Consider the following 19562-nt stretch of genomic DNA (forward strand, 5'->3'; position numbering starts at 1 on the left):
ATGTTGTATGTGGAGTTTGCTGTAGTATTCATCAAAGCACTTGGTAACACAAAGTGATGGTTTCTGCAGACACACTTAACAGTAATAATTAGTATCTTTTCCTATTTTTTTTTTTGCCATAACACACTTAGCAGCAATTTCTAATTCTGATTTGTTTTCTAGATGTTTTGGAAATATTTCATGTATGGATTAGCATAGGTGCAAAATTATGGTCTGCTGTTAGTGATAGTCTATTGTTGGGTAGAGAAACAGCAATTTCTAATAATTGAAGATCGGTAGGATAGAAGAAGAATCAGGGATGTTATTACAGATATACAGTAGTTATACATACATATACTACTTACTGTATATTCACATATATACATTAAGTAAAAATTAGTTGGAGCAGGGAACTTTCTTTTTGGTAAGGAAAAAGCTATTGATGAGTATTAAATGGAAAGTGCTTCTTATATCATTTTAACATTTTTCTTTCAATTGGGTAGTAAGGCATAATCTAGGCTAGTAAGGCATAATCAGCTAGTAAGGCATAGTAATCTTAGCTAGTAAGGCATAATCAGCTGACTAGTTGAAATATTACTTAGATTACATTATTTCAATATTTTTCTATGCAAAAGAAACAGAGATAAACTTTAAACAATCACTAGAAATACCATAAGGAAACTGCGAGGATGAAATGAGCACTTTGAAAAAATATTTAAAAATTGCCAGTGTATGCATTGACTACTTTAACAATAGCATTGAAAAAACCTTTCTGAGCACAACATAAAATAACCCAAGCCAGTTAGTTGAGCTCAAATAACAACAATATAAAATATCATAGACATTTGATGCATTAATGCATCATCAGTCCCTTGGCAGAGTTTAGTATGATGCATTAATGAGTCATTAGTGCTTAATATGTTAAAGCTAGCTTTTGAGAAAAATCTGAAAATCAAATACAGTATTCAATTTTAATTTAATTTTTCTAGTGTTAAACAATTTCCTCTTAATATTTATAATTGTTTTGTTTTCCTGACTACACAGATAAATATTAAATACAAACATAAAAATAGGTATAACATAAAATTTATAACAAATATCTTACAAGGTATGTAGTGATGTAAGAGAGTCAAATGATCCAGGCATTACACAAGTGATTTCATTTCCATACAAAGATCTGAAACATTTAAGATTGTTAAGAATATGCGTATAAAAAAAAACAAAAAACAATGAAATAAATATTTATAAATGAAATAGTCTTTAACAGATAAAAAGATTACAATTTTTATTACAGTAGATAATTGGTTATTTTTGAAAAGCCCATCTTTTTTTTTTCATCTACCGAATGGAGAAACTATAAATCATAATTGTTTCATAAATTTATTTTGTTTCATTAATTTGTGTTTTATTTTATTTCTCTGTTTTTATTGTAATTGTGACTTATGTAAAGCAATGGAGGTACAAGAAGCACCATAGGTTTTATATGTGAATTATAGTGTTCACTACACAACAAACCATGAGGGGAAAAGGGTGAAGGTGTTATTTGGTTATTAGTTGTACTGCATCTTACTTATATTTCAGTGGGTTTGCCATAGTGATGTGCTGCAATAGGCAATAGAAGACAACAAGAAGGCAATAGGAAAACTTCACTCCTCACTTTATATATGGCATGCATACCCATACTCTTTTAACAGGATATTTCTGTCTCAAATCAAGGCATCTAGAACCATTGTGGTTATGGTATTTAACAGACACAAACCATCATTAGTTAGTCCAGTGTTTGATGATTTTTCACTAAGAATATTCTAGACAACACTGATTGACGTGAAATTTGGACAGTAATTAGGAAATAGCTCAAGGAACAAAAGTTATATAGTGCCAATGTGTGCTTTTACCCTGTGTGCCACTCCTTCTTGGGGGTGGAAATTATTACATTCAAAATAACAACAGAAATCGATGGAAGAATAAATTCTAAGCAAAAAATTTTTAGTAGAGTCAATACTTTTTGAGTTATTCATGATTGAAAATGCTGATTTTTTCATCCAACCATTGAACGATTTTTCACGAATAACTCAAAAAACTTTATCGAAAGAATTATTAGCAAAAATGAAGCTAATAAAATAACAAAGAGATTGGCTTTTTTTTATTTCTGTAGATGCAATATGAACCGAGTTATGCCTCGTTGAAGGTAACTTTTTGTTCACCGAAAACTGAAATCGAATCTTTCAACATTAAATAACGGAAAAACAGAAAATTTTTCGAGGAAAACTTACGTAGATTATTTTTCAAAGAAAATGAAAAGAGCTTTAAAATTAGCTTGGTAAAGGTCATTAGCATGAAAACTAAAGGAGTTATAATGAAAATAAAATGGTTGTCTCGGTTTTTTGCAGAAAAAAATCAGCAATGAAACAAATGACTTTTTCGCAAGAATTGGAATTGAACGCAATCCTTTTAAAATTTATTTTATTTAAGTACTAACAATATGTTCTAGAAGTTTAACCGGTTTGGAATGTCTAGATTTGAAAAAAAGATTGATTCAAATTTGAAAAAGTTTTTGAAATTTCTTAAAAAATTTTCTTTTTTTTTCAATTTCAAAAACTAAAGAAAATATGTAAAAATTGCCAGAATACAAAAATTTAGTTTTTTTTTTACTGAGAATTTTGGTATTTTCAGTAAATATTTTTTTATTTCTGTAGAATTTAAATAGATTGAGATATTACCATTAGAAGTTTGTACTTGAGTGTGAGACCTTAAGCTCCCCAAGCCCTTTAAATTAAAAAATTTCAAAAACTAAGAGCTCAAGGTATCTGATCTTTATATGCCTTGTAGCCTTTGAAATGCAAAATGGTTTTTGAGTAATTGGATAGCTTAAAAATTAAGGAAGTTATCGTTAAAAAACAATCACATTTTTTCTGTTAAATTTTCGAAGCATGTAAAATTTTATATTCTCAACAGTTCCAGAGCATTTATAAATACATGTGAACACATATAACTGTATCTACATATGTATAAGTATATCCTCATATCCTCATCACTCTCTCTCTCTGTGTGTGTATGTGTGTGTACAAATACAATAACAAAAGAATTGTTTTTGCTAAGTTAATCTATATAAATATTTATGTATAAAACAAATTTTTTTTTGTCATTAGGATGGATTCTAAGGGTTGCAATGTAGTAAAACATCATAAATTATGTTTCAGAATATGGAACAATGTTTATTTTTACACATTTAAATGAGTTTGAACTGCAAAACCCTTCTATCTATAATTTTAACAATTTTTTTCATGAGGGGTGGTTATTAAGAGTTGAAACATAGCAATAAATTATAAATTATACTATAAACAGTAAAGGGATTTTAATGTATTATAAATGCATCATTAAAACATTTCAAACTATTGAAAACTAATTCTTTTAAATTTCATCGTAAGGGAGCTTTCTAAGGGTTGAAATATAGTAAAACATCATAATTATATTCTACAACATAAAAGAATGATTTTTCTCATATTTAAACATGATTTCAATCTATGAAATGTTTAAATCTATTGTTTTTGATTTTTTTTTAACTATGGGTAGTTTTCACCCCCAAAAAACAAAAAGCACACATCAGGAACATAAAACTTTTGAAGCAGAGGGTTAGATAAGCTTAATTACAAATTTTCATGAAAATCTATGTTATCCAAAAGGATTCAGAGGTAATACTCTATTTTTACTGTCAAACACTGGACTAAGTGTGTATCACAAAAATTACTAATGTTAAAAAAGTTTTCTAATATATTAGGCATTATTTAAATGGAAATTTTAAGCAAACACATTTACAAAGTTTTGAATTTTCTGGGTCATCTTTAAGATATATAATATTTATGTCCTCACTAACAATAATTACTTCATTGCATCTTAAAATTTCTAGTATACTCTTGACATCACTTAATTTTTAAAAGTTATGAGAAAGTAGTTAAATTTACATTGTAGGTATTTATTGTCTTGCATAATATACAACAGTATTCCTAGATGATTTCAGTTGTTTTTATAACCTTCTGGAATCGATTTTGATGCCAAGTAGCATAAACTGCAATCAATATTAATATTAAAAATTTACTTGCTAAGAGACAGTAGTTTACATTTAACACTGACCCAGGTTATGGCTTTAATTTAATAGCTTTTATAACTAGATGACATGGACTGTGTGACAGGTAGGTATTAATTTTGGTTTAAACGATGGTATCAAATAAGTTATTGGGTTTCATTTATTGTACTAGGTTCTTATTAAGATGTAAATTTCTTACAAAGTTCTAACATTATCAATTTTTTGTTTCTAGTTAGGATTCTAATAATTTTTATTTATTTTTCAAACATCTTAAACCTGTTTTAGTCTTAAGAAATCTTTTTCATATTTTATTTAATTTTAAATTTTACTGAAAATAATTTCATATAACAAAAAAAGCTGTTAAAATTGAAAAACTGGAAAAAATTGGAAAACTGTTAAATTGAAAATTAAATTTATTATAATATTTAATACCTTACAAGTGTGAATTGTTAATTTCTTAAATATTCATTAACTGTATGTAATTTAATTTAGTTGGAAAATTAGTAGAACTAACATAATCACAAAACAATTATTAGATAAAAACCATATTTCAAATCAGATTTTCTCACTATCTATAGTATTAAATTAACCACCAATAAAAGTTCAGATAACAATTTCAAAGTTTTATATCATTTAAGTGTTGATAAAAAATCTTAATTCTACTCTTGCTTAATTTCAAGGCTGATAGTAATCAAGAAACTTTAGGTAAGTAAAATAAAACCATAAAATATAATATAATAATAACAACAATAAATAAAACTTACAATGTTTTAAGGTTATGTAAGCCAATAAACATTTTATTATGAACTTCTCTCATCTTGTTTTCAGCAAGTAACCTGAAAAATGCAAAAAAATCTTAAAAGTGTTAAAAAATAATTAAGTAAGAAATCAAAACAACACTTTAATTTACTTTTATATACAAGCTGAATAAGATTCAATATACTAAATCCACAATAAGGTTTCCAGTATTTCACCAAATATACAACGTATTCAATAGAAGCAACTCCTCATAAAAATTTCAAAAATATATTAAATGAAAGTGATTCAAATTTAATTTAATTCTTGTCTTGAAATCTAAAATATATATATATAGCTAACATGATTTTAATTTTATAATTAAAACTCAAACTTTAATTATGTACACAGTATATATATTTAATGTTTGATATAAAAGATTATTCTACTCAGCTACCAATAAAAATTGTGGTACAATAAAGTTTTTATCAAATTTCCGATTGATGGAGAACACTCATCAAATCATAATAAATAAAATACCAAAATAAGATACATTTTTTTTTTCAAAATGATTTCTCGCAGAATATGATATAGTCAGAGAGCCAAAAAATAACAAAAAATACAGACATTTAAACATATAATGGTATGAAGAATCTCTCTTCTCTTCCTTTACACATTCTAACATTCAATAAATCATTATTACCAGTAAAATTATGAGCTGGAATTCTCAGGTAGATGTTCTAGCTAAGATCCTTTACTAATGAAATGTTTTGAATGCTGTCATTTATGACAATCAGCAAGAAGATGTATTTAAGAAGCATTGTGTACATGTGGAGAAAAGACACTGAAGGTGAAGCATGTACAAAAACTCCTTAATATGTGCACTGAGGCAGACAGCACACAGCAAGATCCAGGAGTTGTAGTTTTATAAATGGAAGTGGAGATCTAAGAAACACAAATGCTGAGGAAGATCAGTTATTTTTAAGCGAGAAATATTTATTAACACTTAAATGCCGGGGAAGAAATCTTTCACGCAAGTAGCGGTGAGCAATGCTTCAAACATATTATCATGCCCAACTCAGATAATCTACTAAATTGTAATTTAGTAAAGCAGATAACACTTATGATTCATTCAATTCTTGACAAATTTATGAAAATTAGACTAGGCAAAATTACATCAGACATTAAACTGACAATTCCATTGATTTTTATAACCTCATACCCAGCGTATGATGTATGAAAGAACAAATTGGTCCCTTCATACCTCTGAGACCACAAAAATGAAAGTGGCAAAGCCAGTTGATCAATGAATAGAAGTTGATCAGGAGGCTCTAATGGCTTCTGTAGCACTCACATACTGTACAGACCACTTGGCATTCCTCAGTGAAAAGGATCCAGAGATGTATGCAGGATTGGCTGCCAGGAGATGACTTCTGATGGATTGTTTGAGAGTGTTATGATGTTTGACAATGTGAGTGATATCATTTCAAATGAACTGTTGGCAGGTATCTGATCTGTGGAAAGTGATTCCTGCCACACAGGTCAGAGACTTCAAAAAAAGAAGGGATGACCTAAGTGAAAGCCAGTATCATCAAAGTGATAGAGTTTTTCTTTTATTTCAGATATTTATTTTATTTTATGAAAATACCAGAAATGTCATATAGATAAATGATGGGAAGGCTTAGTAGATTGTTTTTGTAATTTAGGTATAGAATCCAAAAAGACTAATAGCCTCATATATTTTGAGAACACAGCTAATGATTATACAGCCAAATGTAATCAATGCCGTAATGATAAACAAGAGGAAAATAACAAAGCTGTCTGGATAAATTTATATCTACAACATCCTTAAATTTCAGTCAAAACATAAGTAAGAAATTCATTCAGATCAGCCCAGCAGTTCCAGAATTTTAGACAAATATTGATACAAATATATACATACAGATATTCTGATTCAAATAAAAAATATACTTATTTTTACTTTTACTGGTATTCAGCATAGGCCACTATTTTGTGATGATAAGTGATATATTTCAATCATACTTACAATTCTGTTAATTTTGCACATCCTTCAAATGAATTTTCTTCAATACCAGTAACATGATTTCTTCTCAGATCCAATTTTTGAAGATTTGGTAAACGTCCAAATAAGCCGTCAGATTTTATCCTTCCAATCTCATTGTCATTTAATAATCTGAAATAAAATAGAAATTTACATGATAGATTTACATTAACATCATTTATACAGCTCAATGAGAGCTCGTAAAAGTCATCTGAGCAATTCTAAGGGACCATGTGGTTCCTTATTAAAATTATTGGTCCCTTATTATTGGATTCCTGTAATTATTGTTGTTGGAATCTGACAAAATTTAAAAAAAACACAGAAAAATAAATAAAAGTTATTATTCATAATAGAGTTGAACCTTAATGATTTAGAATAGAATTCTTAAAGGAGCCAACTTTACTTTTAACAGTGTAATTTTATGCTGCTTAATTAAAGGATTCAAAGGCTGTTTCAAGAAGATCCATCTAAATTTACAGGCATATTTTTCTGATTAGTATAAAGATTAAAGCTCATAAAAATATGGGTACAGAAAATCTTAGTTTTTGAGTAATGGCCAGAGAAGAATTATTCCTCCTTTTTTGCCTCAAATTTAAAACAATATGCCTCAAAATCTTTTACTCAAATACAATTTACCTTTCCCATAAAAAAAGGATTGTGTGTGGGTTTGTTTGTTTGATGTATGTGCTCACATTTTTATTTTAGCTGCCACTGGCGCAGAGGGGACCATCTGGTGCATCAGGCAGCTGCGCACAGCACACAAATGATCATTCCTCCAAACAATTTATGCTTCTTGATCGATTCATTCGTTCTAAGGATTTATACTTCTTTATGTGGAAGATTTACCTAAAATTATATTTATATCTTGGGGATAAAAAAGGAAAACATTGGGGTTAGAGTAGTGTTAAAAATTCACAACTCAAGAAACAACTAAATATGTTCAGGATTTTGAAGCTTTTTGTTATAAAAGTTTTGTTGTTGTTAGTATGTTAAAATCCTGAGCGTCAATTAGGTTCAGTTGGCAAACACAATTAGAATCATGTGTAATGAAACGTAAACCATGTAATATTTTCACGGCAGGCCATAGCCCACCTTTTTCTAGCTAAATATATGATTTTACATACAATTTTACATAAAAAATTAAAATCAATGTTGTCCAAACATTGTTGTTATTAAGATAATAAATAATATATTACTATTATTTTTCTGCTAAGTTCTATGTCAGTACTGTTTACCTTTTTTAGCTTCGTTCTTTTATTATATGCTGATGCGTTTTGGAACCACTCCATTGTCAAAACTTATTGTAGGGAGTACAATGAGTTTTGACAATGGAGTGGTTCTGAAACACATCAACATATAATAAAAGAATGAAACTAAGAAAGGTTAACAATACTTAACAGAAATTTCGTTCAATGTCATGGAGTGAATACCTTTTTAGAAACACCTGTCAAATATTATAAAAAATGTAACCTTTTCATATTTTTGAGAAATAAACATTAAAATTACTAAAGAATAGAAAAAATATTTTTTGCTACAAATCTTATAAATTCTTGTAAAAAAAACTGGAAACATACAAAAACAGTAATTAAATTGAATTTTAAAAACAAAGAAACCAGTAACAAAGAAAAATTATGGTTGAATATATTATTTAAGACAGAATTAATTTCTGATAATTATATTAAAATAATTCTATGAAACAAACAATATTATTATTTTGTAAATTAATTATTTTACAAAACCAAATTTTTGTTTAAGGTTGGTCTTTGGTGCACAACTTCCTGTTTATAATTTCATATGTCAGCTATATTGAAATTTATTCTTTTATACAATATTCTGAATCATATTTTCTAGCAATATTTTGAGTAAATGAAGAAAGTGTGACTTCCATCTATGACTTAATCCTATAAATTCAATTATAAAAACAAAACAAATAGTGGATAACTGAGTATTACACTGATATCTTATTGTAGGCTCATTTGCACCCAACTGTGCTTAAAAAAACATTGATCTGACTATAGACTGTAAACTATAGACTATAGACTTGGTGAAGATGAAAAATCTTAAGTTACTCTGATTTTTGATGATGAATAATTTGCTGCATGGTCATCAAAACTCGACTGATTAACAGTACACTCAATTTTTTATTAAGTACAACATGACTGTCATCTACAAACATGTTAACATCATATACTTAATTCACTCGGACAAATACTCTTATATGAGACATGAACATTATTTTTGATCTCCTGGATTTTTTTTTCTATAAATGAACTTCAAGCTTAGAAAGCAATATTTGGATACCAATCAAGATATCAGGAGTCAAAATGGTGCGTAAAAAACTAACTGAAGCAAGTAAGTATGAGCATAAGGGAAGTACTGGGATCAATGATTTGTTCGCGATGGATATGAGTACTATTCTGAGATCATGATACACACTGGCATTACAATTATAATTCATCTTTTATTGGAAATATTTTAGATACAATCTTCTACAACTGGTATTTTTTTTTTTAATTCACCACATAAGCTAGAAGTTTGTACTACGGGATTATGAAATTTTATAGCATGTATGAAAAATCCCATGCCTGACCAGGATTTGAACCAAGACCTTCATATGAAAGACTGAGTGCTACCGTTCTGCCGTAGAGATTTACATTAAATTTCAGCAGCACAAGTTCTATGAATAATTACATTTTCATTAGCAAAACTGTAATGAAATAAATTACAAAAAAAAATATGTCAAGTTGTTTATTAATAAATAAAAATGGTTATAACATTTTTATAACCAATATAAATGGTTAATAAATAAAAATAACCTTGACATTTTATTAATTCAAAATAAAAAAAAAGTTATATTTTAGAATGGAGTGCTTTTAAATCTTAAAAGATAATGTTAAAAACAATATCATGCTAATAAAAAAATTGATATTTTAGTAATGAACCAGTAATAGTTTCTTATCATTATAATACCTACAAACACTTAAGAATAAATAATCAATTCTTCTTCATTAATTCATTAGAAATAAATAAATTAATTAGACTACTTAAATAAGAAGCTAAAATGCTGACACAATTCATATGTTTTATCAACAATAACATTATAAAAATAAATCCTCCATCAATTATAATCTATTCTCTTGTACTGAATGCAATTTAGTTCTAAATTGAGCCATTTGTTGTAAAAATAGTTTATCAACTAATAAAAATCTTGTTTGCATAAGAAGTTAAAGTTGAACCAAAACGTTTGGAAAACAAAATTAATATATTTTGTAGGTTCAGAAGTTTAATTCTATTGTTATATCTAATGAAATTAACATTATTGAAAAGTTTGAAACACCTTTAAAATCAAAATATTTACAACTTGTTTCCCTATTTCAGTAATATTTACATTTATTTTCATTAACATCTTAACCATGAACATTGATGAAGTATGTTTGTATAAGTCATCCCAATACTTTGGCTTTCAACAAAGGGCACTATTATACTTGTGTTGTCATTTTAATAAATTACCATACCATTTAAAAAATCTTCCCAACTATTTATTTAAATTACAATTAAAAAAATTTCTTTTACACAAACCATATTATTTTGTCAATAAATTTTTTAAAATAATAATTTAAAAATTACAGAAAAAACTCTGAATTTTCTGCTTCTTGTTTAAAATGTACACACAATATTTTCAAATAATTTTCAATAATGTCTTTTGATTTGTGAATTACTTAGTAGTTTTTTTTTATATTTATATTTTCATGTATTCACCTTAACATTATTTCATCTGTTTATATTTAAAAAAACAATAACATGAATTTTAATCTCATCTACTTTTTGTTTTTTCAATTATTTGTGCATTTCATGATGCTGCTCTAATCAAGATTATTACAACAGTTTGTGATGAATCATCAGACAAATGCTGAGGTAGATTCTTTTTTCTATCCATTCCTGATGTGATTTATATAATGCATTTAAAATAAAGAGATTACATTTGAACAATTTATGATGTTGTTCATGATATGCAGTCAGTGAAAACAATGTGCTTATAAATTTTTCAGTACTGGAATGTATGATTTTGTATTATAATACAAACATTGCAGTATGCTATAGCATACTGCAAGAATATGGTTACATGACAATGTTATGAAAAATAGACATTTATTTCATTGTTTTCAATGATAAAAAGCAAAATTTATCTTTTTAATGACAAATATTTAATTTTTTTTTTATGAATTAGATTTTTAGTGACATATTTTTGCCATTTTCCTAAAGATATGCAAAAGCAAGGGCCATTTTTGTGAGGTCTGATTTTTATAATCTAGGTTATATTTCTTATCAGCTTTATGCTGAAACAAATTTTATGTAAAAGGACATTTTTATTCTTCCAAAAAGAACTGGAATGACATTCTGGTGTGTTCCTGCACCAGTGCACTTCTGAATGAAGAATATACTAAATTATTAACAAAATTTACAACTTTACACAAGAAAATTGAAGACATAAGAAAACAGTCTTCCTTAATAAGTCACTAGATGTGTTTAATTCTGATTGGAGATAATTATTAGTGAATAATTAAATTCTTAAACTAACATTTCTAAACTATGAAATAACAAATCAACTATGATTAGTGCTACCTCAGAGCCACATTATAAGGCAGCAGTAAAGATATTTATAGAAAACCACTCATTAATTAACTGCCCACTAATGGGATTGCTAAGGTTATTTTCTTTTGTTTTAAATATACAGTTTTGTGTGAATATTCAAACAAAATTTTAAGTTTTAGTATTTAATATATACTATAAATAAATTTATTATATATTCTACAAAATAACTTCTTTTTTATTAGAATTTATTATTCTTATATTTATTTTAATCTTCTTTACTGATATATTTTACTTGTATGTAGTAAATTATATAAATTCACATATAAGTATGGTATACCTATAATACACTATAGTTTGTCCTCTTCTTATATGGAAATGTGGATTTTTTAACTGAATGGGAGAAACAAATTTTTTATATCATTTTTATTTTAAAACATGTTTTCACAAAAAAATGTATTTTATCTTCAGAATAGAATTAGTTAAAAACATATGAAACAAACCTCTCTACTCTTTAGAAGATGTTTTCTTGCTTTAAAAGAAATTAATGACTCAAGTGTTTAAATTAAAAATAAACATAACAGGTAGACAGTGTAACGCAATGTACCTTTGGTACATTGCGTTACATTACTATTAATATTGGTACATTACTATTTTTTTAGCATCTGTTGGGAGTTTAATATTGGAACAATACACCTGCATATTACTGGCTCATTTGTAACTTTTTTTTCTTGATTAGTGAAGACTATACAAACAATCTGCTTAATTTCATTAATACAAGTATCTTATCAGCAAAAGTGAATTGTATAAAATCATGAGTAATGATTAATAACAGATAGCAACATATTTTAGAGAAAGAAAAACTCTATATGTCATTATCTTCAAAAGGAAAAAAATTCAATCCCTTAAAAAATCTTTGACGTATAGCATATTTTATATAGTTTTCAATAATGCTCTCAAATAATTTACCTTGTAATGCAATAACATATACCTATGAAATGATACAGATGTCTTATTTAAATTTTATTACTGCTTACAGTTCTCAAAATGAACTCTATAAATCCCTAGGGAAAACCTACATTAAATTAGGAAATTTAACTCAAAAAAAAAAAAAAAGAAAGATTATGTTTAAGTTGATAATATGGAAGCTGTAACTGCAGTGAATTGATATATATATATATATATATATATATAATCCAATTATACGTCAATTCTATGCTATTTTGTTGACAGTTTTAATAACCATGATTACAATGGTAAATTATTTATTTGTAACTCTTTCTTTGATCAGGTTTTTCTTTTTAAAAATTTGAAAATGTTTTATGAATATAAAAAAATGTTAATTTTATTTATCGCATAATGATTTACTACATTTTGAATTTTAAAATACTGTAACTACATTCATGTATAACAAGTCAACCTCTGTGAAGGAGTGGATGCATCTTTGTCTTTCAACCAGAAGGTTCTGGATTCAAATTCCACTCACGCTTGCATTTTTCATACATTTTCAAAATTCATCTAATATCAAGAAACTGTAATTTGGCTGCAGCCTGTTCTTTTTTTAAATGTAAAAATAAATACATTTTTATTAGGAAAAACGAAATTGAATTTATAAGCTGTAATTAAAATGTTTTTAGAATTTTGAAATAAACAAAAAAATTGTACCAGTCAAAGAACCAATAAGCACTTTCATAGAAGCAAATCCTGTAATATTTCATCATTATTTGTATTATTATTTAAATGATTCGATACAAACAAATATTTTTAGATATTTACTTGAATTTTCCCTTAGTTTCAAGTTTCACTACACAGATTACATTTATTACAGCAAGATAGTAGTAATGTTTGTTTAAATATATAAATATATTATCACTGCCTTTAAATCAAGTTTAAAGCTACAAAGAAAGTCATCATCATTTTAACAACAACAGTAAAAAATGTCAACCTGTTAAAAATCATCTGAAAAAGCAATTAACTTCTAATGGATTTGAAGGCAGTCATATGAGCAACCTTTAATCAATAATGACATGTTGGGAAAAGTAAAATCTACTGGATGACAAATGACATGAGAAATGAAAACCTCAAACCTTCAGAGAATTATCTGTCACTAAGCCATTATGGGGACATTTATAAATTAAAAAAGAAAAAACCTGATATTTACAATAACAAATAATTCTACTAAAATACATTATTCTTTCATTCTACAAATTTATACTCCATTAAAGATATTACAGAAAAAACTTCTAACAACTGAGGTTTCAGTATGTTTGGAAAACAATGGCTTTAGTTTTCTGATTATGAAAAACAACTTTTACTCAGTTTTTACAAGTGATGAACTTAATAAATGCTTCTAGAGATCATTATTTTTGTTTTTTTTATAAAAATTCTATAGAAATGATAAATTCATAAAAATATTCTTAATTTAAAGGCCTTAGTTTGTTATTATAAGTGTGTATGTGTGTGTGTTGCATACACACACATACACACACACACACACACACACACACACACACACACACACACACACACACACAAAATACTGGCGTATTAAGTCAAACTTCACTTTAATTTGGGTTTTGCTTGATTAATAGAGATCTGCATATGAATGCAAATTAGTTGTTCATAGATGCAACATTAGTAGCTGAAATCTCAATCCACTATTACAAACACACACAATAATATTACACATACTCTAATATTTTATTGAATAAGTAAATTATACATCACAAATAAGTTCTGGTTCAATCATAAATTTTACCATAACTAATGAAGATTGATTCAAAATTAAGTTATGATTATGACAGTCAAAATACAGTTACAAAATAATAACAAACTTTATATAAGTATTATTTTTTCTACTATTTGCAGAAGTAAACAAGCTTATACTTTTAACAAATTTACCTTGTCCTGTGTTCACAATGAACTCAAAAAATAAATTCTTGGACTTAACCGCAGAACAGAACATTATTGCACTTATTATCACAAAACAGAATACGCTTATGATTCATTCTTCACTTATGAACTCTCTTTGTCATCATAGTAACTTCAAATGTTTTCACACCACTTCTACTAACTGACCTTCAGTAGAATTTATATCCCACAGAGTTTCCACTTACATAGCAATCTATCTCATGTTCATTCAAGATGTTCAATCATTATTTTATTTTTGAAAGTTCTCTTATTTCAAACCTTCTATTCTATTCTAAAAACACTATCCATTCCTCCTTTTGTTATTTCTCAAATTTTCTTTTACATCTGTTTGTCCCTAAATTCTTCACTCTCTACTCTAGAAAGAGAGACAAGGAAGAACTCACTCACTTGTTCTCACTTTTTCATGTTCTTGCACTTTCAGTTTCTAGAAACTTCTCTTCACACAATTGTTAAAGTTTTAATCTATTTTGTTTTTGTAATTCATGCACATGAACATTATTAAAAAAAAATGTTTTTCTAATTAGCTATATTTATAATCGGCTTCTTAAAATATATTTTGAAATCATAATTAAATTGAATGAGTAATTATAACAAGAATGAAAACGATCATCCAAAGTCAAATCTCAAAAACAGTTTCATGAAATTATAATGACAGAACAATTGATAGCAGTAACAAAAATAGGAATAAAAGAAACAATAAAATGGCCACCATAAATAAAAGATAGCTAAGGTTAAGAAGGCATTAAGAGAAGAAAATACAATAATAAATGAGTCAATAATATAAAATATGAATCCACAATATAAATAATGACAGTACTAAGTTCTGACAAGCAGGAGTTAATGATGATATGCAGAGCAGTAACAACAGTAATATGTATATTGAACACAATACTGCACACTGTACCAAATTACTAAAAAAATAATTTGGTATACATCAAGCGGTAGTATATGACATGATGGTTGTGTTATCAACAACAATTCATCTCTTATGACTTGTCACAAATCACTGAAGCCAGAACATGAAGTGTTTTTAGCCATCTAACATCCATATTGTTATCCAACAGGTTTAGAGCTAAATGGCTATCAAGTGTATTTAAGCCATAGTATGTAAATCCTACTGAATCTCTGAACTTCCTCATTTATATTAACAAAAAGTATCATGAAAGTACATATAATCTTTATTTTAATGCAATAAAGTATAAAAATTGGAATATTTTAATTTAAGCCTCAATGTATAAGTTAAACCTTAATTTTTAAATTATATTTTAGGTTCTAAAATCTTGCTTTGTATACACTGAGATTTCCAGATTACCGATCTCTCTGGCAGAATGGTAGCACCCCTGCCTTGCATCCAGAGGTTCTGGGCTGTGGTCTAAGTCAGGTATAGAATTTATCACCCTATAAAATTCATTATCATTGATCAACAGCCTGATTTTGTTGAATAAGTAAATAAATAAATAAAACTAATTATAAACAAATGAATGAATTAAAAATATTTTTATCATTATTATTAATTTATAATTTTAACTTACAATTCTGTGGTATACATTGGTATATCTTTTGGTATTTCTTTCAGACCGCGAGCAGAACAATCCACAATAGTATTGTCACACGTACAACCACTGGGACAAGCGCTGTCAATTAAACAGTCTCCAGCATAACGAGTTCTGAATTCTTCTACACCTGTCAACAGTATTAAAAAAATTTTTTTATGTGTCATTGAGTGCTACAATCATTTGTTACTAACAACAAATTATTATGCAAAATATGAGGGCTATTTCAAAGCAATCTTATGATTGCTGTTGGAAAATAAAGTAATGGTTATAGCACCATACCATATAGGAGCATCTACGATCTTGTATTATACCCATCTGGTGACCATTCTGTTCATAGAAGAAGTAATCAATAAAATTGGAACCTTGCATTGTAGTTCCTCCAACTTGTAAGATGCTGTGACAGGATTAAATTTTTTTTGTAAACAGTAGAACAAAGAGACTGCTCAGACACATTGACAATTACTTTGAGTTAAAGGTAATAATATTGTAATTTACAAGATGTGAGAGATTGGGGGCTGGAAAATTAGAGTTGTGCTGAGATGTGTACTTGATGAGAGGGGAGAGGATGGTATTCAATCATGACTGATGAACTCATTTTAAAAGTTGGGCAAAACTACGTGATTAATGTCATTTCATGATATCTGAACTTTAAAATGAATACAACTGATTGGCCATTACCATACTTTCACCCACGCTTGAAACCAATGAGGAGCTTATGAAAAATGCGTGGTACCCTGATAACAATTCTTCAATGAGGATTTACAAAGTTGGTATTATGGTGCAATATGTACCTGAGTGTGGATAGATAGTAACGAGTAGAAAAATTATACTGATATGTAGGAAATTTATTTTCATAACAAAATCTTTTTCCCCACTTGTTTTTTTCATCAAACAATTTTTACTATCAAATTAATTTTGAGATAGCTCTCATATTAAGAATAGCAACAGAATAGTTCATCAGCAACATATTAAAAACTAATTAAAGTAAACATAATGGATTCAGTACAGAAAGTAGATTAAAAGATTACTCACTTCTACCAATGGTTTTTTACTTAAAAAAAACAAATTCCTCTTATAATTTATTAACCCATGTTATTTATTTATATTATTTTTTATAATAAATTAATTAAAAACATAATTAAAATTTAAAATTCTAGAGGTAGATGCTTGCTATCTGTCATTAAAGTAAAATAATTTATTTCATTTCAATAATCAAAAAGAAGCAGAGATCTTTGCAAAAAAATTCATTGATCACTAAAAAAAGCAGTAAGTAAAAACAATTGTAATTACTTTAACATAGATATTTACCCATATCTTCTCTTTGTTACTCTCATAATTGCCAATATAATTAAGTTACTGCATTACAAGCCGACATGAAACAGCCAATCAGGAGATTTTATTATTTTGAGAATTGTGTTGGATATGTTGAGATAGGCAACTATTCACTAATCTAACCAATAACTTAGCTAATCACTGACTCTTATCAACAAACTGTAGTTTGGTAGCTATAAAAGTGCAAGATTCACAAATAGGTTGAGTCATATTTACCAAAAAAGTCAGACAACATCATGAAAAGAAGATTTCAACCTCAGGATTCCTTGGCTGACCTAGCAGTCTCAATAGTCACAGCAGTGACTGCTGAAGATGAAGTGACTCCAGAAGAAAATAGTTTACGTCATTTTCAGTATATATATATATAGTTGATCTTGTAACACATAATATTGATTGTATATGTAGCCACTTACTTAAAGTTTTGATTTTTAGTAGTGCATCTCTAGAATACTACAGTATATTATGAGTAGAATTGTATTTTTCTGAAATTCTAAATCTTATTGAACTTCAGGAAACCTACTAATAAATTCTGGATTGTAAAAAAGTAATATTTACCTCAGTATAAATTTAGGTGGAATTATGACAGTGATTAATCTATTAAATCAAAATATAAAAGTATTGTAAAAATTATCGTTATTACATTAAAAGTAGCCACTGGTCATTAGCTTATTTTTGAAAAGTTTATAAATAGTACCTTTTATCTTTTAAAAGTAAGGTACAAATAATCTTATAACTTATTTAAATGTAAAACAAAAATTCTAATACGTAAAAATAAAAAAAAAAATATGATAACTCAAGAAGTTTAATTTCTATATATTATTACAATACAACTTCTTTAAAATAAAATGTAAGAAAGATTGCAATTAGAATACTGAATGTTTTTAGCTTAAATAACCATTAGCTATTTCATGATCACAATCTAGGAAAAAAAAACAATTAGAAAATACATTACTTGATGATGGTACTTTATCTTCAAAGAGAATAGACAGTTCACAAAAATAAAAATGAAATAGATTTAGAAACAGATTCCAGTAAAAACAATAATAAATAAATAAAACGATCGTTCTCTTTATCAAATCCTTCTAAATTATCATTATTCAATTAGTACTAAACTGTAATTGAATGAGGGCATGCAAATGTTGACAAACATTTGAATATATGAATAAGGATAACATTGTATCATTTACTTATTAATCTTTTATCAACGGAGAAAAACTAAAGGAGGGATATATGTAAACACTATCTAGTGTGATAGAATTCAACTAAAATCTTATAAAAATTATTTTAAAAAAAGAGATTGTATTATTGTACAATTTGGTCAATTGTATTACATACAAGTTGAAAAGCAATAGGGACATTGTTTTACTTCTTTCTTGGTCACACTTTCTGTTTTTTCATCTTCTACCTGATTCTTGAAGAGATTATATGTAAATCTTCTTTCCTTAAATTTCAGTCCAGATTTCTTAAAGAAATTAATATTTTTATCAAATCTACATCATCAAATCCCTTCTCCAGATCATTAGGTAGCTTTATTATGACTAGCTTCTAATATTTCTCTTAAGCCCAGAATGAGCTTCCTCAATTTGCTTTTTCTCAAACTGTACCTTCCACACATGTTCTCTGCCTGTAAACAATTCTAATGAGTTTATATACATATATATATATATGTTATGAAAATTTGAAGATTCATGTCAAGAGACATTTATCCTCAAACTCAACATAACATAATATTTAATCAGATAGTAGTAGTAAAGTGTGGGTGGTATTTAATTATTTATTTTTTTAATAATTGAACAAATACACAAAATCACAGTTGACAAAACTACTTAAAGGTAGGTTAGTCTAGAAACAACACCAAGTTCAATAAACAGAATAACTATATACAAGTATATAATAATTTGAAAGATCTATGACATGAAACTAAACATTATAATCACAAGAATTTAAATATATAATCTTTTTCATCATAGATAACAGAAAAGAATAAAAATAAATAAATTACATAAATGTTAATTTGCATTAGATTTGTGTAAATTACATCATAATTTCATATTGTATACACAATTTCCATTAAAAAAAGCCATTCACCCAAGCTCTAGTATCAAACGGTAAGAAAATGTAATACATAGGATTGATAAGGAACAGATAGGAAAATCTTGACTATATAAAGTATGATACAAAAAACATCAAACAAAATTGATAATTTTATACAAATTCGGAAATTTATAATTTTTTAGACAAAAAATATATTTTATTATATTATTTATTAATTAAAAACTTGAGATATAAGAAG

At 27.1% G+C, this 19562-nt stretch overlaps 1 protein-coding gene across 2 annotated transcripts in view; it reads right to left on the minus strand.

Moving 5' to 3' along the window:
- Nucleotides 1–19562, minus strand: part of sli (slit guidance ligand) — a 725932-nt gene that overhangs the window by 36534 nt on the left and 669836 nt on the right. For both annotated transcript variants that reach the window (XM_075365250.1, XM_075365249.1), the window contains exons 14-17: nucleotides 15914–16064; nucleotides 6846–6992; nucleotides 4828–4899; nucleotides 1085–1156 (exon numbers count right to left, since the gene is read on the minus strand). In XM_075365250.1, the coding sequence (XP_075221365.1) occupies nucleotides 1085–1156; nucleotides 4828–4899; nucleotides 6846–6992; nucleotides 15914–16064 (442 nt within the window). The remainder of the gene's footprint in view (nucleotides 1–1084; nucleotides 1157–4827; nucleotides 4900–6845; nucleotides 6993–15913; nucleotides 16065–19562) is intronic.

The sequence above is a fragment of the Lycorma delicatula genome, chromosome 5 (genome assembly GCF_047948215.1).
Source record: "Lycorma delicatula isolate Av1 chromosome 5, ASM4794821v1, whole genome shotgun sequence".
Taxonomy (NCBI): Eukaryota; Metazoa; Arthropoda; class Insecta; order Hemiptera; family Fulgoridae; genus Lycorma; species Lycorma delicatula.